The 22912-nt window shown below is 58.2% G+C and overlaps 1 protein-coding gene across 1 annotated transcript in view; it reads left to right on the top strand.

The window, feature by feature from the left end:
• Positions 1-11289: 11289 nt before the first annotated feature.
• The window catches only part of CAPN5 (calpain 5), a gene marked incomplete at both ends in the record, with an annotated part of 37002 nt that continues 25379 nt past the window's right edge, over positions 11290-22912 (top strand). Inside the window, 2 exons of the mRNA XM_079707499.1 lie at positions 11290-11454; positions 18659-18790. Of these exons, the coding sequence (XP_079563625.1) occupies positions 11290-11454; positions 18659-18790 (297 nt within the window). The remainder of the gene's footprint in view (positions 11455-18658; positions 18791-22912) is intronic.

The raw sequence follows: 22912 nt of genomic DNA, 5'->3' as shown, positions 1-22912 counted from the left end.
CTGCTGGCTTCCCCCAGGGGGTCACCCTCAGTGTCTGCTTCCATCTCAGCCTAGGAGCCTTTGCTGGCAGAGCCTGGGCTGCTGCACCTCTGGCCCCGAGCCCAGCCTGAGGCCACAGTAGGCAGAGCTCAGGGATGTTTGGAAGAGGGGAGCGTGCTGGCGTGTCCCCACGGGTTGACCCAGAGACCAGACCCCATCCTGGGGTCCTGAACATAAGAGTAGGTTAAGGGGCTTCCCTGGTGGCGCAGTGGTTGAGAGTCCGCCTGCCGATGCAGGGGACACGGGTTCGTGCCCCGGTCCGGGAAGATCCCACATGCCGCGGAGCGGCTGGGCCCGTGAGCCATGGCCGCTGGGGCTGCGCATCCAGAGCCTGTGCTCCGCAACGGGAGAGGCCACAACAGTGAGAGGCCCGCATACCGCAAAAAAAAAAAAAAAAAAAAAAGAGTAGGTTAAGCCTTCCAGAGTGGAGTGCATCTCAGACATTCATTCAATAGCCCCAGTGCTGTGCAGGGTCACTTGATCCCCACCATCACCCTGTGAAGGCCAGGCCAGGAGCCCCATTTTGCAGATGAGTATACCAAGGACAATTGGGGCTAAGTCCTGCCTAGAGCAGAGACGTGTGAGGGGAGCCAGGGGTGAGGGCAGGTTGGGCCAGCAGAGCAGGAGACCTGCATTTCGTAGATGAGAACTCTGAGACACAAAGAGGTAACTGTTCTCGTCCCTTCCTGGCCTCATTCTCCCCTTCTGAGGATGCGGATGTGGACGGGGCATTCTGAGGCTCGGATTCCTCCTCTGGGCATGGGGAGGAGGAGGCCCTGGCGTTCAAGGCTGCCTTGGGCAGGAATGTGACGTGGGGCAGAGCAGCACCTGGAGCCCAGCAGTGCTGCCGACACGCTGCTTGCCCAGAGACGTGGTTGTCATCCTGGGAGGTCGCGAGTCTCCTGGTGCCTCCAAGGAAGGACCCCCAGCCAAACTCCCAGACAGCGCCTGGCTGTGTGCTGTGGACCCTGCCCCAGTGTGGGTCTCCATTGGATCTCCATGGCCAAGGCCATGCTTTGTAGGTCCATTTCTACAGCCTGGTCTCCGTGCCTGCGTCCTGGCCTCCTTTCCATCCAGACTTCCTGTGAATCCTCCAGGAGCCCGGCTCACACCCTGGCACGCTCCCGAGTCCTTAGCCTGGCTTTCAGGGTCCCCATAACCTGGCTGTGGCAGTGTTGCCGTGCTAGCCCTTTCTTCCTCTCCCCTGCACCCTGTCCTCCCGCCTTGCCTAAATGGTTTCCTCCTCCCAGAAGGTTCCATCTTCCTCTGAACCTTCCACTTCCGTCTCTTAAAAATCACAGCCCACCCTATGAGCTCCTGCTTAGATGCTGCCTCCTCCTCGAGCCTTTCCTGCCCCGTCTGAACGCATCACTGCCCTCTTAGAGCAGATCTCTTTGGCTGGTGCTGGGGTTGCTGTCTCTCCTCCACCAGGCTGACCTCCCGGGCTGAGCCTGGTCCGACTTTTCACTGCCCCCTTGGCCAGGCACAGAGCAGGTGTGGGAAGGTTGAATGGGGGCATGCAGCTGAGTGGGACTCCTTGGAGCTGATGAGTGGGTCACTGCCTTTGCTTGAGGGAGGGAGTGGCGGGCCAGGGAGAGCAGAGCTGAGCTCTGACATGAGACAGGCTCCTGACTGTCCTGAATGCACCTCTTCCCTCTCTGCGCCCCCTGGGCCTCATCTGTGCAATGAGAACAGTACAGCTCATTTCTGAGGGTGTGCAGGAGTTTGACCTAGGAATTGAGCCTCAGTTTCCCAGTCTGAGAAATGGGCACAATCCCACCAGGTTTCCAACCTTGATTCTTGGAGGCAGGTGGTGCTAGAGGCACAGACTACCTATGCAGGAAGCAGGAAAAGAGGCTGCCCTGGTGACAAACATAGCTGATTGGAAAAGAGCAAGAAGTGTCCCCCTCCCCACCATTCAATGGTGAGAGCCTGCAGGCCAGAGAGGGCAGGGTCTTGCCTGAGGTCACACAGCCCAGTGGAGCTGAGGCAGCTTCAGTGACTTGATCAAGTCTCATTTTTGTAGGTTGTTTCCCCTGTGGGGAGTGAGCCGCACCTGTGAGCTGCAGCTGCAGGTGTCAACCCCGCCCTAGTAGGGTAGGGAAGAGCCGCTGCTGCTCTGGAGGCACCTGCCGCTCCCTCTGCACTTTCTCACCAGATGTGCTGCTGGGCTGGGTTTCCCAGGCCCAGTGACTTTCAGTGCCCAAGCCACCTGCTCACCCTGCCTGATGCTGAGCCTTGGCCAGCCTGCTGCCCATGAAGGTTCCCAGCTTCTTCCTGTCCCTGCTGATGCCCGGCAGATCCAGCTGGATCTCACCTGCTTACTGAGGCTTCCCGGCCCCCTCCTCACAACACCCAAGTCCCAGTGGGAGCCGCTGAGGGGCAGAGGCCTCGGGACTCGTCCAGGGCCACACAGCGGGCCAGCCCCCAGGCTTGCTTTCCCCTCATATACATGGCCGGGGGGACATCAGCGCCCCAGGACCGCTGTCCCCCAGGACCAGCGAGAGACCCTGAGCCCCAAACATGCCTGGCCCTGCCCTCCAGACCCACTTGTCTCTTAGCACAGAGCGCTTGGTCGGGTTTACATATTAGAAAGATCACTGCAGCTGGGTGGAGACTGGATTGGACACAGACAGAAACCATAAGGGGAGGGCAGTGGAGAAGAAAGACAGGATTTCCCAGTCCCGGTGGCGCCTGCTCGGCCTTGGCCAGAGTGACTCACTGGGCCTGGCCCCCTGGTTCTGCTGCCGGGGCCCCGGTGGCCCCGGCGCAGCTCACACTCCTCACCCCTTCCCCCCCACCACCCTGCCATCCGTTCCTCAGCACATGGTGCATGGGGGAGATGGGGTCCTGGGAGGCCATAACACAACCACAGCTGGACAGAGAGAGACGCGTTGAGCATGTTATTGAAACGGTGGCTCGTGGGGAGAGAGAGGAGTGGGAGTGGCTCTACAATAAAGGGGAATGACCTCATTGATAAAACCCAAACCCTGGGGCTCCAGGCCCCCTCCCTGGCCTCTGGCCTTCCCTGCCCTGGCTCTGGCTGAGGCTCTCCCTGGCCCGCGCATTACTACTTCAGCACCTGACCCTGGGTCCCACCCCTCCACGCCCCCCTGCCCTCAGTGAGAGCCCACTTCCCAAAGCCGGCATCCCAGTCTTGCAAAGCCGGTCCTGCCAGCTTTCCCCACTCAAAGCTCTGCACCCTGGCCTTGCGGCTGTTAGCTGATGCTCTCTGCCTTCCCTTCACCTGGAGTGCATCCTGCCTGCGTGCTCCCCCTGCAGGTTCCCGCCTAGCCTTCCAGCCTTGCTTTGTCCAGTTCCATCTTGAAGAGACACCACCATTCTTCCTGCCCCTATAGCCCCACCTGCAACACGCATTGCTTCTGGGACCACTGACCACAGTGTGTCTGGCTTAGTTCTTGGTCTGTGCCTGTCACCCTGTGCCTCTCCTCCCTGGGACTGCCGTGAGGATCTGACCCCCTCCTGTCAGCTCAGGACCAGCCCAGAGGGGTGCCAGAGAAGATGAGCACGTTGGAATTGACTGTTCCCTGAATTATAAGCTGCACAGCCCTTCCCTGGTCATGTGGCATAGGGGACAGGGCTCTGTTGCCTGGAGTGGGATGTGGTGGGAGGTTGAGGGAGCGGGGCCGGGGTCAGGGGGCTTTGTCCGTCGGGCATCCTTGGCTCCTTCGGCCGGCCCTGGATGACACCCACTCTGCCGGGCCATGCTGTGCCATGGGCACCCACTGTGGAGTGTGGGAACTGGGGCACAGAGGAGGGACCCGCAGCAGGCCTCCTGTAGTCTCCTTTCACTCCCATAACTGGCTGGTCCCCAAGTAGAGTTGGGTCTGCCTCCCACCCAGCTCTGCGTTCACACATGGGCACACAGGCTCTCTGGCCTGCCTTCTGGTTTTTCTGCCCTGGTCGTGTCCTTTTCCAGTGCATTCTCCATGTGGCAGCCAGGTAGATCTCATGTCCCTCCCCTGCTCAGCACCCTTCCCGCTCTCCATCACCTCAGGATGAAGCCCGATCCCTGCGCCTGGCCTTCTGGAACCTCTGGCTGGGATCCTGGGCAGCCTTGCCTGTGGTCTCCTCCCGCACCCACACTGCCACTCTGCCTCAGCTCAGTTCCTTTCCCTGAGCACCCTGCCTGCCCTCAGGGCCGAGAACATCTCTTGAGCATGGGACCCGGCTTGTTGGTACCCCCTCCTCAGAGAGGAAGCTTTGGAGGTGTGTGCCCAGTGGGGTGTGGGGCTGCCACCCCGACCTTGTGGGATCCTCTCTTGGACTTGAGCACCTCAAGGGTCAAAGCCACAGGTGTCCTGAGAGATAGAGGAGGCGGCTCGCAGGAGGTCACAGCCTGTGCATGAAAAAGGCCAAGCCTGGACTAGTGCTGTGACCCAGCCCGGGCTTCTTCCCTGCTCCACACCCCCTGGGTCTTCCCACCCTGGGTGCCAGGCAGGACCCTACGGGTATGTAATGTCCCCAAAACTGGTGGGATCGGGGTCACTAGATTCAGCTGGGCCTTCTTCCCAGGGCCCCTGCACAGGCTTTTTCTGTTTAAGATTTTATTAAAGCACAACTGACCTACAGAACAATGCGTAAGTCATAGATACATAGCTCTGTGACCCTATCTATGCGGCCACCACCCAGGTCAAGGAGCAGTGTTACTGGAACCCCAGAAGCCCCCCTCCTACCCCTTCCAGTCCCTACCCCCAAAGGCAGCCACCATCCTGCCTTCAACTCACCATAGATGGCTTATATCTGCTTTTCAAGTTTACATCAGTGGATCGAAGTATTGCTTCTCTTGTTTACTATTGTGCTCATGAGAGCCATCCGTGAGTTGCATGCAGCAATAATTTGTCCATTTTCATTACTGTATAATATTCCATTAAACACCATATTCATCCTTTCTTCTGGTGATGGACATTTTGGGTGGTTTCTAATTTTTATCTATAACAAATACTACTACACTAAACATTCTTGTACTTGTTTTTTGGTGAACATGTGCATGTGTTTCTGTTCAGTATATACTTAGGAGTAGAATTACTGAATGATAGAGTATGTATTTGTCCAGCTTTAATTGATGTGGTCAGATGGTTTTGCAAAGTGGTTGTATCAGTTGACACTCCCACCGCCAACGTGGAAGAGCTGGACTTGGGAGAGAGAGAGTGTGTGTGTGTGTGGTGTTTTTCCCTGCAGCCATTCTGGTCAGGGTGCAGTCGTATCTCATTGTGCTTTTAATTTGCCTTTCCTTGTGCTCGCTTCGGCAGCACATATACTAATTTGCATTTCCTTGATGATTAGTGAAGCCCAGCACTTTCCTTCCATCTATTGGCCATTTGGATATGCTCTTTTTCTAATATTTTCTTCAAAAAGCTTTACTGTTTTACCTTTCGGTTAGATTTGCAGTCTATGTGGAATTGCTTTTGAGTGTGGTGTGCGTTCGGGGTCAAGATGAAGCTTTTCCCACACAGATAGCTAGTCAACTGAGCACCATGCGTTGAAAAGACCATCCTTTCCCTAATGCACTGTGATGTCACCTTTTGTCAAAATCAGGTGTCCTTGTCTTGGAGGGCTTTCTAGTCTGTTCCGTTAGTCTGTTTGTCTACCCTATGCCAGCCCCACACTGTGTCAGTTACTAGAGCTTTGTGAAGGGTCTTGTCACCTGTGAGTGTGAGTCCTCCAGCTGCTCTTTTTCAAGTGGGCTTGGCTGTTCTTGGCCCTCTGAGTGCTGGCTCTGTTATCCCACCTCTTAGAGGAAGCCCCAAGGCTCAGAGAGGTAAGGTGACTTTCCCCTGCCACACAGTTCTGGAACGCAGTCTTGACTCCTTCCTGGGCAGCACCCTGCCCTCCAGGTGTGATGTAATGCTGCGGTTCCCGCCTGCACTACCGGGAACTTAACAGATTTCTTGAAATCACCTTCCTTCTTCCTTGATATTTTTTAAAGGAAACTGTGCATTTACTCTAAATGGAAAGTCAGTATTACTCTCTAAGTACAAGATAACTGGAAGAATCTTAAAACTAAATTAAAACAATGGGGAAATCCATTCAGTTGCAGCCAGGTGCTGTTGCTCTGAGCCTGGGGCTGGCTCTTCCTTTGTTAAGTAGACGGGCAAGGGCCGTGAGGCTTTCGAGAACTTGCTGGACCGAAGTGAGTTCTCCTTGAGAGAGAAGTGGATGGGGAATAACTTTCTTACTGACTTATTTACTGCCACGTAAAGCAACTTAGAGCGACCCCTAAAATGATCACAGTACTGACCTGGGGCCTGCTTTGGGAAGCCCCGGTGTGATGAGGAGGCTGGAGGCTTGAGGTCCAGTTAATGGGCTGCAGGTTTTGTACATGTTCCTTTTATGTTCTCATCTAAAAAACGGGACTGGCTTCCCTGGTGGCGCAGTGGTTGAGAGTCCTCCTGCCCATGCAGGGGACACAGGTTTGCGCCCCGGTCTGGGAGGATCCCACATGCCGCGGAGCCTGTGCTCCGCAACGGGAGAGGCCACAACAGTGAGAGGCCCGCATACTGCAAAAAAAAGAAAAAAGAAAAAAGAAAAGAAAAAATGGGACTGAAACTGTCTCCTGTTTCCCCCTGGCTGCGGTGGCTGAACTGTCCAGGAAGGCTCAGTGCTACCTGCCCCCGCTGTAGCTGGCTCCGTGTGGCCTGCTGCAAGATGAGCACGTACTCTGCCCACGCACCCCTGGCCTGTCCCTGCCACCTCCAGCAGATCCAGGGAGAGCAGATCAGGGCACACCCTCCCGGAACGAGGTACACACTGTTTCCAAGGTGAGGATAGATAGAGCTCCTATGGGGCAGGCCCCGGGGCAGATGCCACCTTAGAGGCTGGAACCAGGAAGGGCTGATAGCAGTTCAGAGGGGTTAGTAAATTGCCCAAGGACACACAGCGCTAAGTCGCGCAGCTGGGATTCAAACTCAGGTCTGACTGACCTGCTGGAAGACTGGGTTCCCTGAGCTCCCTGATGGGTGCTCCCATGCCCTTGTTCTGACCTGAGTCAGTGCCCCCATGCTCAGTCTGTGGAATCCCACTGTGCCAGGCTGGGTCTGAATCAACCTGTGCTTTCCTGCCTCTGAGCCTTTGCTTGAGCTATTCCCTCTGCCTGGAGTGGCCTTTCTCTCCTAAAGCACAGCTGACTTCTGGGTCCAGGCCTTTGCAAAGGCTTCTTTGTGTCCCTCTTGCTGGAATGACGCGTATTTCCATTCTGCCTTGTGTCTCTTGGCTGCACTAGACCATGAAGTTCCTTGGGGACAGGAACCCTGAATTGTTGTAACCCTCCTGGCAGGAGAGGCACATTGTAGATGTGACCCAGACATCCGTGCTGACATCCCCCAGGGACACAGTGCATTAAAGTATGCAAAGTGCTGTTCCATGCGGCCGTGTCTCATTTGATCCTCCCAGAGGCCCTGGCACATTATCTCTTCCTTCCACACAAGGACCATGCAGACCAGAGAGGTGACATGGCCTGTCCAGGTCTCACAGCTTAGGGGGACACTGCAAAACTAAAGCCAAGTCTCTGTCAGGAGCTAGAGAAGGGCTGGGCCACAGCAGAGAGCTCCAGGGCTTTAGCCGCATCTTCCACAGACAACATCAGGAACAGGAGGGGAGGCGGGGAGAGAGAGAGAGAGGCCTGATCTAGTGGGAAGGGGCGAGCCCTGGCCTTCAGGAGACCTGAGAGCTGGTGCAGCTCTGACATGGAAAGCTGATCCCCCTTGGGAGTCCTGGGCACTCTTTGAACCTGTTTTTCCCATCAGTGAAGGAATTCCTCATGCATCATCTGTGTTGGCTCATTCAACCCAAATTCACTGAATCCACCCCCGCTCCCCAATGTTGGACACTAGGGATACAGAGAGGAGCTGGACATGGGCTCTGTCCTGGAGGGGTGTAGGCTGGGGAGACAGACAAGTCATATGCGGATGGGGTACGACGTAACGGGCGCTGTCACAGGGGTTCCAGGACTGTGGAGGTAGGGGGAGGAACAATGTCGCACAGGTAGGAGGTACTTGGGCTGAGTCTTGAAAGGTGACCCGAATTCTCCAGGTGTGCATGTGTGGATGGAACAGTGTGTGCAAAGGCCCTGAGTGGACCGCAAGGAGCTCGTAGCACTGGAACGTAGGCCCAGGGTGGAGAATGGTGGGGGGAGAGGGAGATTGGCAGGAGCAGAGGGAAGAGGGCAGGCTGGGGGGCAGCTGGGAGGCTCAGGCTGTCCTGTTAGTGCCTGGCTCAAACTTCAGTGTCCTGAAGACAGGACGTGCCCCAGCCCCAAGCCCAGACCCAGGGAGAAGAGGCCAGGGTTTAGAAGCTGGCTTTCCTGATTGCTGGTTTATCTGTATCTATCAGTGGTTATGCCTGGAACTAGAGGGAGAGAGCAGAGCTCAGAGGCTGGTGACTCTTGACCCCTTGGGCGTGTTGACTCAGTGGATGGCGTGGGAGGTGACCTTGGGGCAGACGGAGGGTGCAGGACAGTCGGCATGAGGTGCAGCCTGTGCAAAGGCCAGGGCCAGAGAGCCTGGCATAAGGAGGCCAGGGTCAGCCTGGTGGGCAGGGGTGAGGCTGGAGAGATGGCTGAACTGGGTCAGACCCTCAGCCAGCCAGGCCTGGTCCCGGTTCTGGACCTGGGCCGAGCCAAGCTTCCCCCTCTCTGTTCGCTGCTCCTCCCTTCTGTCCTAGGAGCAAACCTTCCCAGCAGCGCTGGCCGCCGCGTGGCCTGAAGGGTGGCCAGAGCCCTCATTCTCCACTGGCCTGGCTCTGTGACCTCAGCCAGCTCGCTTCTCCTCCTTGGGTTCTGGGCTCTGAACACTGGAATTGCTAGAGCTGATTTCTGGGCTCCTGCTTTCAGCTTCTTTGATCTAATTCTTGCAGCTTAAATTGCTTCCTAAACAGGTCTTTCAGGAAACTGTGAGGCTCATGGCGGTCCTGGTGGCTGTGTGCCGGAGCCCAGGGGCTGCCTCTCCAGGCTCCCCCTTCTCTTTCCCTCAGGCCTCCAACGCTGGGAGGGTGGGTGGGAAGGGGCAGGGTTATTGGCCTTCCCGGGTAGAGGGATGGCCAGGGAGGTTAAGGGGGTTGGCCTGAGGTCACACAGCAGTGGAACAGGTGGGCCCTGTATGATGTATGGGCAGAAGATGAAGTGGCTGTGGGTCCAGAGCAGAGGACAAGCCAGCCCTCAGTCCCTCGGCAGGCAGGGACCATCAGCCCTGCTCTCCCTCTGTCCATCCGTGTTCCACCCTCACCCCTCCATTCTCACCTCCTTCCTTTCCTGTTTCTCCCTCTATTGAATCCCCTCATCTTTCCTTTCCTGTGAGGCTGGCTCAGCCAGGGTGTGTGGGGGGTGAGCCGGGCCCGCACTCTGGGGTCACCAGGCCAAGATGGAGGCTCCAGAGTCAGAGGATGTGTGTTCAAGTCCAGACTCTGCCATGGAACTTGGGCAAGTTGCCTCCCCTCACTGAGCCTCAGTTCTCTTTTCTGAAAATGGCAACAATGCAAGGCCCACCCAGCAAATCCTAAACGCCATCCTCTAGCCAGGTGGTTTGCACATGGCAGGTGCCAGAGACACGGAGGTTCTCTCTTGGGAATGAGAGGGGCTTTTCTACTTCCGTTCTTCCTCTTCCCTCTGGCCTGCTAAGCAGTCTCCCCAGCCTCTGGTTAATTTTACTGGCATCTTCCAGTTACTGAAGCAACATTGTTCCCATCGTGGAGATGAGAAAATAGGGAATCAGAGAGGTTGAGTGACTTGTTCAGGGCCACACAGCAGGTGAGTAGTACAGCTGGGACTGACCCCCATATCAGTTTGCTCACAAACTCATGTTTGCCCTAGAAGCTGGCCTACCTTGCCTCAGTTTCCCTCAGCTAGGCTGCGAAGTTGGGGCCTGTGTCTTGGGGGTGGGGATTGCAGTGTTGCCCTGAGCAGGCCCAATGATAAGTAGGCCCGGGGGTGTGGAGCTCCCAGCTGGAGCCAGCAGCCCAGATGGAGTGTGAGATGCAGGGCCATAGATGAGGCTGTCAGTCAGGTGCCTGGCTGTCGCAGCTTATGTCAGGGCACCTGGCTGTGGCTCCCTCTCCTCCCCTCCCCTCCCAGAGCCCTTTCCTGAGTCAGTCCAGTCTGGGTCTCTTGCATTTGGTCAGCACATGGCTACAAGGTTCAGGGTGCTGGACTGCGGGGGGCTGAAGGGAGGACGCTGATAGGCACAGCACCTTGGTGTGCCAGGGCTGCGTGTGGATTCAAGTCCAGACTCTGCTGTGGAGTTTGGCCCTCACAGGAGATGGGCCAGTTGGAAGCCTAGAAGAGGGGTCCAGGCTGAACACAGGGATGTGGGGGTCATTAGCCAGGGGACGCCTGAAGGGGAGGGGAGGTCAGATGGGGAGATGGGTCCGGACCAGCGCTAGATGCCCCCGAGGCCTAGGAAGAGGAGACCGACTGTCCAGGAGTGTGAGACGCTGCAAGGTCTGGAAGGCTGTGTGGGAGAGTCTGGCTTTGGAGATTGGAAGGTCACAGGGTGGGGCTGGGAGTCCTCTCAGGGGAGGTTAGAGGTTAGGTCACCAGCATGAAGGAGAGCGCTCCCTACAGAACTGGAGGCATTTATTCCGGAAGTGCGGTGGAGAAGGCAGAGTGCTGGAAGGAGGAGGTCAGAAGGGATGTGACTGAAGGCTGGAGGGGCCTCCAGGGCCAAGGGTTTTCCACACAGGACAGAGATCGTCTTGCGGCTCTAGGCTAAGGCGTGAGGGTCCGGAAGAAGGAAACTTGGAGACAGTGCTGCCGCTTTCCTGTGGCTGTGACACCAGCCAGGGAGCTGCTGGGTCACCACTGGTCTGATTCTGTCTGGGAGGTCTAGGAAGGCTGGTGGAACAAAGGAAGGGAGGTCATGGGTGCAGCCAGGCAGCCTTGAGCGCCATCATGGTTGTGCCCTGTTGGCCCACGGGCCTGGCGTCACCTCTAAGCATCAGAAATGAGGAAATTCAGGCTGCGGAGTTAGTTGGTTCCTCTCCCTGCTCTGTGCGTACCAGCTGTGTGACCTTGGGCAGGTCTCTCCCCCTCGCTGAGCCTCAGTTCCTGGCCTGAACAATGGGGATGAGCGTGCCCACTTCCCAGGGCTGTGGGGAGGGAGCACGCGGGGACACACCTCCCTCGGGGCCTCCAGTCCTCAGGAAGTGATGCTCTTCTGATTTTCTGTCCTCCCAGGTGCCCCAGGAGCTGCCCTCTGCTGCCTTGTCTCAGCCTCCCCTCCCGGGTTGGCGGCCACCATGTTCTCCTGTGTGAAGCCCTATGGGGACCAGAACTACTCGGCCCTGAAACGGGCCTGTCTGCGTAGGAAGGTGCTCTTTGAGGACCCGACGTTCCCCGCCACCGACGACTCACTGTATTATACGGGCACCCCAGGGCCCGCCGTTAGGTGGAAGCGCCCCAAGGTCAGTGTCTGGTCCGAACTGGTGCTGAGGTGGGCAAGCCCAGACCCACCCAGTCTGCGGGGGACGGTGGGTGACTGGGAGGGGTCGCTCTGAGGCCCCAGGCAACCGAGAAAGTGGAGCGGCTGATGCTGGGCCTGCCTGCTGTGGGATTTCATCTGGATGGGGAGCCAGGAGAACGGCCCCCAGTTCCGTGGCCATCACTGCCCAGCCAGGACCTCTCTGGGCCTCAGCTTCCTTATGAGGAAAGTGGGGCCCTCTGTTCTGCCACCCTCCTGCCAGGGTCGTTTTTCGGATACAAATGAGGTGATGTGGATGTGCCTTTTTTTTTTTTTTTTTTTTTTTTTTGTTGCGGCACGCGGGCCTCTCACTGTTGTGGCCTCTCCCGTTGCGGAGCACAGGCTCTGGATGCGCAGGCTCAGCGGCCATGGCTCACGGGCCCAGCCGCTCCGCGGCAAGTGGGATCTTCCCGGACCAGGGCACGAACCCATGTCCCCTGCATCGGCAGGCGGACTCTCAACCACTGCGCCACCAGGGAAGCCCTGGATGTGTCTTTTTTTTTTAGTACAACGTAGAGTGACATTCAAGTAGAAGGAATTTACTTTGCTGATTAGTGTCATAGTGATTTTGAAATTGCCATTTGCTGTACATGCAAGGTATTTATTACGATGGTTAATCAGTAATAATAGCAATAGTGAAAAATATAGTACTGCATAGAGTTGTGAGCATTAAAAGAGATGATGCATGAACGTCTGGCGCCAAGCCTGGCACCCGTAAGCCAGCTGTCACCATTATTGTCGGGATCTGTGAATTATGGAGCATCTGTCTGACGGCTCCCTCTGTCCCAGCCTTGGTCGCTGAGGCTGGAATGTGTTGGACAGAAGCTTCTGGCCTCATGGCATGATCTCATTCTCTTTAACCCCGATTCCCGAGTGAGAGCGGGTGCCCTGGGGGCCTGGGTGACGGAGAGGCTGCTGAAGGCCAGTGCCCCAGGTCCCCTCCCCAGTCTCCGCGGCTGTGCTGGTGACACTGAGAGTTGGTCACACCGGAGGGACTTCAGTACAGGAGACGGTGCTGGACCGAGGTGCCTGGGGCGGGGGAGACTCCCCCTCCAGTACTCAGAGGAGGCATCTCAGAGTTGAGGGGTGAGAGCGTGGGGTGTGAGAAAGACACGAGCTTGAAACCTCAGCCTTATTTGGGACGTGGCAGGAGCGTGGGGTGTGTGGGGTGAAGTAAGGGGAGAGGGAGCCCGGGAGCCCTGGGGTCGGCAGGGCTGGGCCAGGGCAGCTGTGCTCTGAGGCAGCGGGGATCTTAGGCCAGGCTCTCAGCAGCGTGTGACGGGGGAAGATTTGCACGTTACAAAGTGCCTTCCAGCCCCCCTGGGCATTTTGGGAAAGTGAAATTCAGTTTTCATGTTTCTCTCACAGGCCAGGCTCTCAAGTCCCTTCCAATGCACAAAATTCGATGTTCTTGGACTGGGGTGCTTAAGAGGTAGGGAAACTGAGTCCAGGAGGGGCAGGCACGTGCCCCAATCGCCCAGCGGGGCGCAGCAGAGTGGCCTGCACGGGTTCTGCAGGCCACTGGGCTGTCCCTTCCTCCCAGGGCTCCTGCCCACCCTGGCCCACCTCCCCGGTCCCAGATAGAGGGTCCTTGGTGCCCCCTGGGGACCTCAGCCCCATGAGCTGTGCTGCCTTGGTTCTCTGAACTCCCAGCCGCCTCCCGGCCTGGCCTTAGACTCCTGCCCCTTGGTGCACCCCCAGCCCGCATGGCTTCCTCCCTCTCCTTTGTTTGGTGGGTGGGGAAGGAGTCCGGCCTCAATAGGCCTTTGTGAGGCCTTGGGTGCTCCAGCTCTCTGCCCTCCTCTCACTCCACCCCCTCGCTGCTCCCCTCCTGACCCTCTGCTGCCCTCTGGCCATCACTCAGACATTTTAGATCCTGTGGCTCTGGAAGGAGGCTGGCGAGGCATGGCTGGGGACGGTTGGGCTTGCTGCAGTGAGAGGAGGAAATGCCAAGCTGGCTGGGCTCAGCGTCCCCCTGCTGTGTGACCCTGCTGGAGTCACCTGCCCTCTCTGGGCCCTTTGCCAGTCCAGGAGTCCTGCCACGGCACACTCTCCTTCGCTGCCTTTCTCACCGGGCTTGGTGCCTAGTCATCCCTAGACACATAAAGAGGAGGCGCAGAGCTGCCCCTGCCTTGGATGTGGAGGCCGGTGACAGGCAGCTTGTGGTGGTTGGCGTTGAGAGGGAGACGAGTGAGCGGGGCCCAGGGGCGGCGGTGGGGGTCGGTTCTGGGTTGGGAGGCAGTTCAGGGCCAGGCACTTCTGAGTGGTGTGGGATGCCGGGGTGAGACGGTGTGGACTGGGGTGTGTGGGATGGACGGCCCTTTGTAAGTGGGGCTGTAGGTGGTGGCAGGGTGGGATGGCGGGCAGGCCCCGCTCCACCGACAGGATGCGGGATGTAGGGTTGGTGGAGCAGGAAGTCAGGCTTACTTGCCTCAGGCTGCTGGGGTGGAGCCAGCCCAGTGGGGTGACCATTACCTCCCAGCTGCTCGGCCCTTGGCCAGTGAGGTGGAGCATGGCCTGAGGCAGCCGTGTTTCTGTGGAGTCCCATTTCCTGGGTCCTGTGACTTGACTGTTTACAAGTAGAGCAAAAAGCCAACTTTCTCGAAGGCCCAGGGGAAGCCGTCTTCACTCCCACCCCACCCCTCAGCTCCTTCTCTTGACATTAGTTGTGGCCTCTCTGCTCTTGGGGGATCTCCTCAGCCAGCCTCCCTGCCTGCCAGCCTCCCTCTTCTTTCTCCCAAAATGGAATGAGGAGGCTGGCTTTTGAGCCAGATGGCCTTGGCCCTACCTTGCAGGAGGTGTGACCTTGAACAAGTCACTTCCCCTCCCCGGGCCTCAGTTACCTCATCTGTGAATGGGGAGAATAGTTCTCGCTGCTCCTGGTTTCTGGAGGTTGAAGTGACTTGAGGTATATCTGTGCTGTTCAACACACAGGAGGCAGATGACAAACTGCCTGCTTTCACCACCTGCTCCTGCCGGCCTGGTGTTGGGGACCCAGAGCCAGCCCTTCCCGGAAGTCCCATCTCTTGGACTCTCTGGTCCACTTCAGTCCCACCCAGGGCACCTGCCTCGGCCCACACCCTCCTCCTCCCAGGTCCAGTATTTCTTTGTTTTTTCCCATTCAGTAAACATCAGCTGGCCTCCCTTACGGGCCTGGCCAGGGAGATAAGAGGAGATAAGAGACTGGAGGAGGCCTGTGACTCGGGGAATCCCAAGGGGATGGGTGGATGGGAGGCTTCCTTCTCTGTCAGGCCCACGGCCTTCGTACCACTGCTTCTCATCCCTGCGTACCACTCCACCCCATGTCCCCCCTTGCTGCACTGTGCCTTGTCCCATCTCTGGGGATGATAAGCCTGCAGGTCCTTTGGTGGAACCAAGAAGGGAACAAATAGGGATCCCACAAACAGACGTCAGTTTTGGAACCTCCCAGAATTCTCGTAAAGTGGCCTGGTGGTCCCCGGCCCCACATCTGGGGCTCATGCTCACACCAGCACCTGGAGAAGGCCCCGCTCCTTGGCTGTGCTGAGCATTAGGCCCCTTTATGCTGTGAAGCAGGCAGTTTGCGTCAAGTCCAGCCACCTGGGCCTCTGCCCTGCCCAGGAATGATCCCCTCCCTGGCATATGCTCCGGTGGCCTTGAACAATGGGAGGATGGGGCGGGGAGCATGGGCTGGGGAGGCAAGTCTGTTGCAGAGGGGATGGGGCACAGGCTGTAACCCCTGAGAGCACTGCCCTGTTTTCGGTCCCAGGCAGAGGTCCTGCTTCCTTCCTGGGCCTCAGTTTCCCCGTTCTAATCGATTCCAGCTGTGATCTTAGCTTCCGGGAGGGAGGTGACTGGGGTGAAGGTGGATGGATGAGGGGAGAGATGGGGGAGAGCGGAGGGGCTGAAGGCGCCCTGGATCCGTTGACTAGCTGCCTTCCTGTTTCTGCACGGGGCCTGGAAACCTGAAGTTCTGGTTCAGGGAGGAGCTGGTTACGGGCTGTGACCTATGTCCGGTGCAGCTGGTCTGGCAGGCTGGGAGGGGCCGAGAGGTGAGAGGTGACCACAGCAGCAGGAGGCTGTGCCCCACAGAGACGTACATTGACCGGAGGAGTGGTCACCCCAGCCCTGGGTGTGGCCTGGACCCGGGCTCCCAGCAGGTGCCTGGCCAGCCCTGTCCTGCAGGCCACTCTGCTGTCCCTTCCTCCCAGGGCTCCTGCCCGCAGCAGAACCTGCCAAGCCCCTGTTCCTGACACTGGAGGTGGGCAGAGCCAGACCTGGGCCCTGCCCTGGAGCTCTCAGGCTGGTGGGGGAGACCCAAAGGTGAACTTCAGGGAGGGCAGCTTTGGGAGGGAGCACAGCTGGCTGGGGGCCCCGGGGAGGATGGCATCAGAGGTGGCATCGGTCTCGAGGCTGTGGCTGGATCCCATCTTGGGGGGGAATTTGGAGTCTCCATTCCCCTCTGGAGCCTCCCTGCCCATCAGCCCTCTCCATGCCTGCTCTGCTGGCGTCACCGCCTCCAGGGAGCCTCCTCTGATCTCTCCCTGGGTTCCTGCTGTCACAGCTGTGCTCACATGGAGGGTTACACTCAGGCTTCTCCTCCTCAAGGGCTCTGCCTGTGGGCTGGGAATTTTCTGACTGGCTCTGCCCTCTGTGCTTAGCCAATGGCCCAGGAAAGGTGGAAGGACTATCACTGGTCTTGAGAAGCCGGGCTCTATGGTGACAAAGGTTAGGGTCAGCGCTGCCCCTGACCCCTTGGTTTCATTGCCATATTTCAAGTCCCCCAAGCTGGGCTAAGGACAGGTGCAGGGGATGGAGAAGGGATGGTAGCTTTGTCACTCATAAGTCCTGGCCCAGCTGAAGGCTCTGGAGCTGACTGTCTGAATTGGAATCTCAGTTCACCTCTTCCTCTGTGGCCCTGTGCAAATGACTTAACCTCTCTGTGCCTTGGTTTCCTCATCTATAAAATGGGGATGCTAACTGTACGTGTCTCACAGGGTTGTTCTGCACAGCTGGGCACACAGCAGGTGCCCAGTCATTGCAAGCTGTTTCTGATTGTTCCATTCAGAGTGTCCCAAGTTGGCCGCTGGACTCCAGGGCCAACCCCAGGTGCCGCCGCCAACTTCAAGTCGTTTCTCTATCTTGAGCTGGCAAACCCGCGCCTCTCCTGGCAGCGGGAACACACCCAGACCACCTCCTCCTCTCCGCTCCCTCCCAGGCTGGCAGATTTGCCCCAGGTCTCTGCTCTATCACAGGGAGTCAGGGCAGTGCCAAGCCTGGAACCAGGGACTCCGGAGCCCTGAGCTCAGTCTCTCCCAGGGGCCAGAGAAGTGTCTGGGGCAGGCTGGGGTGGCTGGACCTGCCCACAGGCTGCCCTGGCAGTGCCGCTTAGTGGGGAGGAGAGCTCTATTCCAGGGGCTAGGCTCTGTCTCATCCATCCACTTGCCTCATGACCCTAGGCGTCCCTGCCCCATCCTGGGCCTCGGCATCCTCCTCTGTGGAATTGGTGGTCGTTTCTCTGTGCAGGGCCCACAAGGGGGAGGGGTGCCTCGGAAGTCACTTCCTCTGATGCCAGGCGGTAGCTGTCTCCTTTCCCATGGTGGGCTTGTGGCTGGGGTCCTCCAGGTACGAAGCCCCCCTCCACCCTTGTCCTGCCTGCCCTTCCAGGCCCCAGGGAGGCAGATGCTAAGTCATGGCTCCCTCTGGCTCAGAGTTCTGAGCTGGCCCTGGGAGATAAGATAATGAGGGCAGCTGGGTGAGAGGCAAAGCCACTGCTTCCTGAGAGCTCACTGGGTTTCCAGCCTCACTGGGTTTCCATGACCTGGGGCAGTGTTACTCAGACCTGTGGCATCCCACAGTCTGTACTCTGGGGGAGCCTCTTGCAGCTTGGCCCTGGGTCACCCTGAAATCCCATCTGGAGTGCTCATGCCCTCAGGGGAGTTACAGCCCTCAATCTGGCCCTCCCAAACTCTGGTTTTCCCAGGCAGAGGTGGCAACAGGAGTCCTGAACACCTTAGTGAGACCTGATGGCCCTTTGCCCCCTTTTCCCCTGCCAAGTGCTCTGCCTGCACATTCTGTGGAGTCCTTACACAGCCTTGCAAGCATAATAATCTACTTCCTTCGCACAGGGGAGGAAATGGAGGCTCAGAGAGGTTAAGCCACTGGCCCAAAGTTGCACAGCCGGTAAATGGGGAGCAGGAATTTGAATTCTGTCTTCCTGACTCTGCTGCCCTCTGCTGGCTGCCTCCGGTAGGACCTCAGTAGCTCTGTTGTGATTGAACTGGTTCAGGAGCACCAGCTGAAGTGGAGGCAGGCCAGTGCTGTGTGGCTGGGGTATGTTCTTCAACCTCGCTGGGCCTCAGTTTCCTCATCTGTGAAATGAGCACAATGCCCACCTTTCAGGACCATGGTGAGCATAGGTCACGGTGCCAGCAGGAAGGAAGGCATGTCTCAGTGTTTACCTCCCCCACCCCGTATTGTCGCCCCCTTGGAGAGCAGTCACTCGCTCTCAGCTCTTTAGAGTGAAGATGCTGATGGGTGAGAAGGAGGGGACTGGGGTGGGCACTCGGGGAGCTCTGGGGGTGTCTGCTCAGCTCTGCTCGGCATTTGCTTGCTGTGTGTCCTTGAAAGTCACTGCCTGTCTCTGAACCTTCATTCCTCATCCATAAAATGGAATAAAAATGCCACACTGCTCGGGTGGGGTGAGGGTCAGATGAGACAGCCCGAGGATGTGCCCACATGGCTCCTGGGATGGTTGTCTCCTCGCTTCTCCCTGGCCCTTTGCACTCGTGCAATTTTGATGTGTTTCTGCCCTGCACCTCACCCCACTTTGTGACTGTGGGCCCCTGAGAGCTGGCTGGGATGGGCCCTGCAGGGCTGCTGGTGCTGGAGGATGATGGACACTGAGCCCTTGCTGGTCAGAGAAGACCACAGAGGGCAGGAGGCAGGTGGTGGCCCGGGTCCAGCCCCTCAAAGTCCTTCCACAGTATTTGCTCTTCATCCAAACTTTGGCAGAAGAGCAGAGTTCTTGCCAGGGGAGGGGAGAAGGGCTTTCTGGGCAGCCCTGGGGGAAGCCGGATTTGGAGAAACTGACCCAGGGCCCCAGTTGGCAAGGGGAGGCGGGCGAATCTCCACGCAGACAGTGAGGTCTCCTCTCGGCTTCTCCACAGGACATATGCGAGGACCCCCGCCTCTTTGTGGATGGCATCAGCTCCCACGACCTGCACCAGGGCCAGGTGGGCAACTGCTGGTTTGTGGCAGCCTGCTCGTCCCTCGCTTCCCGCGAGTCACTGTGGCAAAAGGTGAGGCCTGGGTCAGGCAGGGGTGCTGGGGAGACTTAACTCAGCCTGGCGCCCTCCCCATCAGATGGGGGAGGTGCAGCCTGAGTGAGCAGGTGAGACGTTACGACAGCCTGTGTGGGGATGGGGTGGGGTGATGCCAGGGCTCCCCAGTACTGATGGAGCATCAGAATCACCTTCCCTGCCCCTGCCAGCTCAGGGGCAGGTGCTGGGAATCTGCAGAGCTCCCAGTTCTGATGCGTCCGCTCTTGACTGTTGGGGGCCCACTGTGCAGAATATGCACCTGTGAAATGTGGAGGCTGCCTAAACCATGTGCAGTGTGGAGACACCACTAACTGCGGCTCACGAGACCCCTGCCAGTATCTGCTGTGCGACTTGGCCAACTCTTGTCCTTCTCTGGGCCTCACTCTTCTCACTCTGAACAGCTGGAGTGATCCAGACAATCCTGTTTCATGATTCATGGCTCCAAGCAGCTGATATTCTGGACCAGAGCCACAGGGTTTTAGGTTGGAAAGAATGGGCTCCGGTCCTGACACTTCGCCCTCTTGTGGCAGCATTCGGCGGTGCAGCCCTTAAGTCCAACACTCAGAGCTCCCTCCTTGGGGAAGCAGGGAGGCTGGAGTTGTGGTTTCTAAAGAGTAACTGATGGGAACTGCATCCTGGGTTCCCACGCCAGCAAATACAAGTCATTGCCCCTTTCTCATCCCTGCCCTTTCTGTAGGGACTAGCAGCAGGGCTTAAGAGCACCGGGCATCCGAGTCTTACAGGCTCAGGTGCAAGTCCCAGCCTCGCCGTTTCATAGCTTTGTAATTAGCCTCAGGTTACTCATCCAGAAAGTTGGGATATCAGAGTAGCTCCCTCTCGGGGAGCTGTGAGGGTGGAACAAGGTACTGTGCTTAAAGGGCCTTGTGCAGTGCAGCGCTGCAGTGACCAGTGTTGTGACCATTAAGATTCATGGAACATAATGGGTGTTCCTGGGCAAGCAGGGTGCAAGGGGCAGATGAGTTTGTTCTCATCCTCTGAGGCATCCCTCAGCCATCAGAGGGAGCTGTGCCCTTCGCCGAGGCTGGGACTGTGGTAGGTGTCCTGTTGTCATGTCTTCTGAACAGGGGTGTGACCTCTCAAAGCCACCCCCAAGTGGGCATCCCTGGGGCCTGGCCCCAGTGGCCCTGTGGGATATGGGAAGCTCTGTGCTATAGGCCCCTCGGCAGAGGCCACTGCTGAGATCCGTAGACATGGGTGGTCATGGGGTGTCCAAGCTGGGAGGGCCTTGGAGAGCCTCATGGCCCACAGAGGCTCGGGTCTGGCGCTGTTCTTCGGGTGTAGAGCTGTCCTCACCCTCCTGCCTCCAGGCTCCAACCCCCTTCTCTGAGCCCAGAACAAGGTTCCCTGGTCAGGGCTCCGTCTGCGGCTGGAGGTGGCACATGGGAACCCTGTGGGGCTGGCCCTACACCTCCCACCCAACCCTGTAATTGCCTGTTTATCTGTGATCTCCCCTCTCGAGCTCACAGACAAAGCTGGTCTACATCTTCCTGCTGAGCCCAGCAGGAGCCCGGCACAGAGAGGGCTCAAGAAAGTTTTGAGAACAGAGTTCCTCCCCAGCGACTGGCCAGCAGCCCCAGGCCTCCTGGGGCCTGCAGTGGGGCCAGGGCCTGGCCCTCTGTGTCCCCTCCTGGGGAACGGGCTGTCTAGTCATTTGTAGAGATGAGCCTCAGCTTACTGTGTGCCCTGCTCTGGGCCCGACCCCTGGGACAGCTCTCCACCTAGCAAATGGAAGAAGGGGCCCCGGACCCGCAGGCAAGAGGCTTGTCGTTGATGCTTTGTGACCATGGACAGGCCTGTGTTTGTCTCTGGGCCTAAAGTTCCTCCTGCAGGGTGTTGGGACACCCAGCCTGGCTTGTCTATGGCAGCTTCAGGGGCAGATCTCCAGGAGCTTAGGTCCCTGGGAGGTTGGGCGAGGCAGGCTGTTCTGGGCTAATTGCACTCTGCCTTCTGGTGCTGCTGTGGTGACAGACCCTGGGTCCCGGCAGGAGGCACGAGGCCCCGGGGAGCTCATTACTGTGCCTCCCCTCCCCTCCTGTCCCTGCTGACTGGGCCTTGTTTGTTGTCACCCCTCACTTGCTGGGCCTGTTGCCCTGCAGGGCCTCCCCTGCTGCACCCTGTTTTCTCCATGGAACGGGGGCGCTCAGCCTGAGCTGCACCCCTGCTCCCTCCACCCACCTCACACTCTGGGGATGCTGAGCCTCAGATGCAGGCACATCACACCCCTGACACACATGTCCCCTTCTCCAGGAAGCCACCCCTTTACCTCTAGTACTTGACACGGCCTGGGGCCGACAGGCTCGGGATTTGAAGCCAGCGGGTCCTGGGTTTGATTCTGGCTGGGTTTCTCGCTAGTCGTGTGACCGTGGTCAGGTCATGTTTCTTCTCTTGGCCTCTGTGTAAACCTGACTTTTCCAGTCCCCATGGTGGTGGGAGGATTAAAGGAGCCCACGGGGTAGGGGTGCGGGGCAAGCCCATGGCATTTAGCAGCAATCTAAATCCCTCTCTTCCCCTCCTCTGGCCTCCCACCTATTCCTCTCTTCTGCCGGACACTTCTAGGAAGCAGGCCTCCCCGTCCTATGGGATCCCTGATTGGGGAATTATGGTCTCCCCAACTTGACTGTGCATTCCCTGAGGGCAGGGCAGTGGACTTTAGATGACCAGGTTTTGTGGACCAGAAGTCAGATGTGACAGTGGGGTGGAGCATTTGCCGTTAGCCTGGCCTGGCCCAAGCCAGGTGAGTTCACCTTCCCTAGAGCCTGGCATGGCCCCAGGCGCGAGGGCAGGCCTGAGCCCTGCTCTGAGTCACGGGGTACCCGAGCCCAGGAGGAGACAGCCATGTCCCCGGCGGGGGGAGAGCAGAATTGAGCAGAAACCCAGCAGGGTGCCCGAGTGTCTGAGAGCGAGTTTTGGGGGGTAGGCATCCTGGGCTGGGACCTAGGGGAGGCACCTGGTGGCAGGGCCTGGCAGTCTTTTAGTTCCACTTAAAAATGTTTCCCATCCCACCCCTGCCCGTGTTATATGAGCAATCCCCGCCCTTTAGCATATAGCAGTTCATGCACCGCACGATAATTGAGCACCAGCTATGCCCCAGCACCATTCTAGGTACTGGGGACAGGTGATTTTAAAAAGTACCTGGAAACAGCCAGTGTTGAGGGTTTTCTGCATTTCCTTCTAGTCTTTTTTCCATTTGGGGTTAAAGAGGGGCTTGTTCATTTGTTATGATCACATTTTTGCAGTCACGGATGCAAGTCTGGACCTTGCTTTTCTCTTCTCTATTCACTCCTACATCCAGCCTTTGGTGGGGCCTCCCAAGGCATCTGGTGGCCAAGCAGAGGTTTGTGGGAAGCAGTGGGCCAGCCCCACCCGCAGCCTCCCGCCTGCTCTTCCTTGCCCTCTGGCCGTCCTTGGTCCCCACGGCTCCCTCCCTCCTGCCCTGCCTGTCTGTGAGGCCCCAGCTCTGGTAACAGCTTCCACCTTCAGCCTCCTCCTGCCGGTCGGTAACCCTCTGCCCAGGCCGAGACCAGGCCCTTCCCCAGGGTCCTGCGGCCTCTGAATCCTCATTGGTAGAGGCTGGACACCTCCCACCATGTCCTGCAGGCCCGGAGAGGTGGTGGCATTCTCTCCCTTCAGTGATGCCTCCAGACCACACCCTCCCCATATAGACCCCTGCAGGCTCATGCCATTTGTCCCCCACTCCCCCCACCCCCGGCCCCCACCAGCAGCCCACCTTACTGCCATCCCCTGGCAACCAGCTACCCTGGCACCCAGGCACCAAGGGCTCAACACCTCCAATTTCCCAGCCTTTCCCACCCCAAGTACTGCTGCGTCCCAGGGGTTACTGTGCCCGTGTGGCTGACACCCTGCCCTCATCACCCTGGCCCAGTTCTTGGTTCTGCTGCTCCATCACCCTCACCTTCCAGCCATCTCCCTCCTTCCTGTGCCCGATGCACAGTTGTCTCTAAACCACATTTTGACTTCGGTCAGTGCCCGTGTACTCTCTCCCCATGTGCCCATCTTCCTCTTGTTGTCCTCGTCCTTAGGCCCCAGGATCCATCACATCAGCTATTCTCTTGTCAGTGT

Source organism: Hyperoodon ampullatus (genome assembly GCF_949752795.1).
Source record: "Hyperoodon ampullatus genome assembly, chromosome: 7".
NCBI lineage: Eukaryota > Metazoa > Chordata > Mammalia > Artiodactyla > Ziphiidae > Hyperoodon > Hyperoodon ampullatus.
This window is presented reverse-complemented; position numbering and strand designations above follow the sequence as displayed.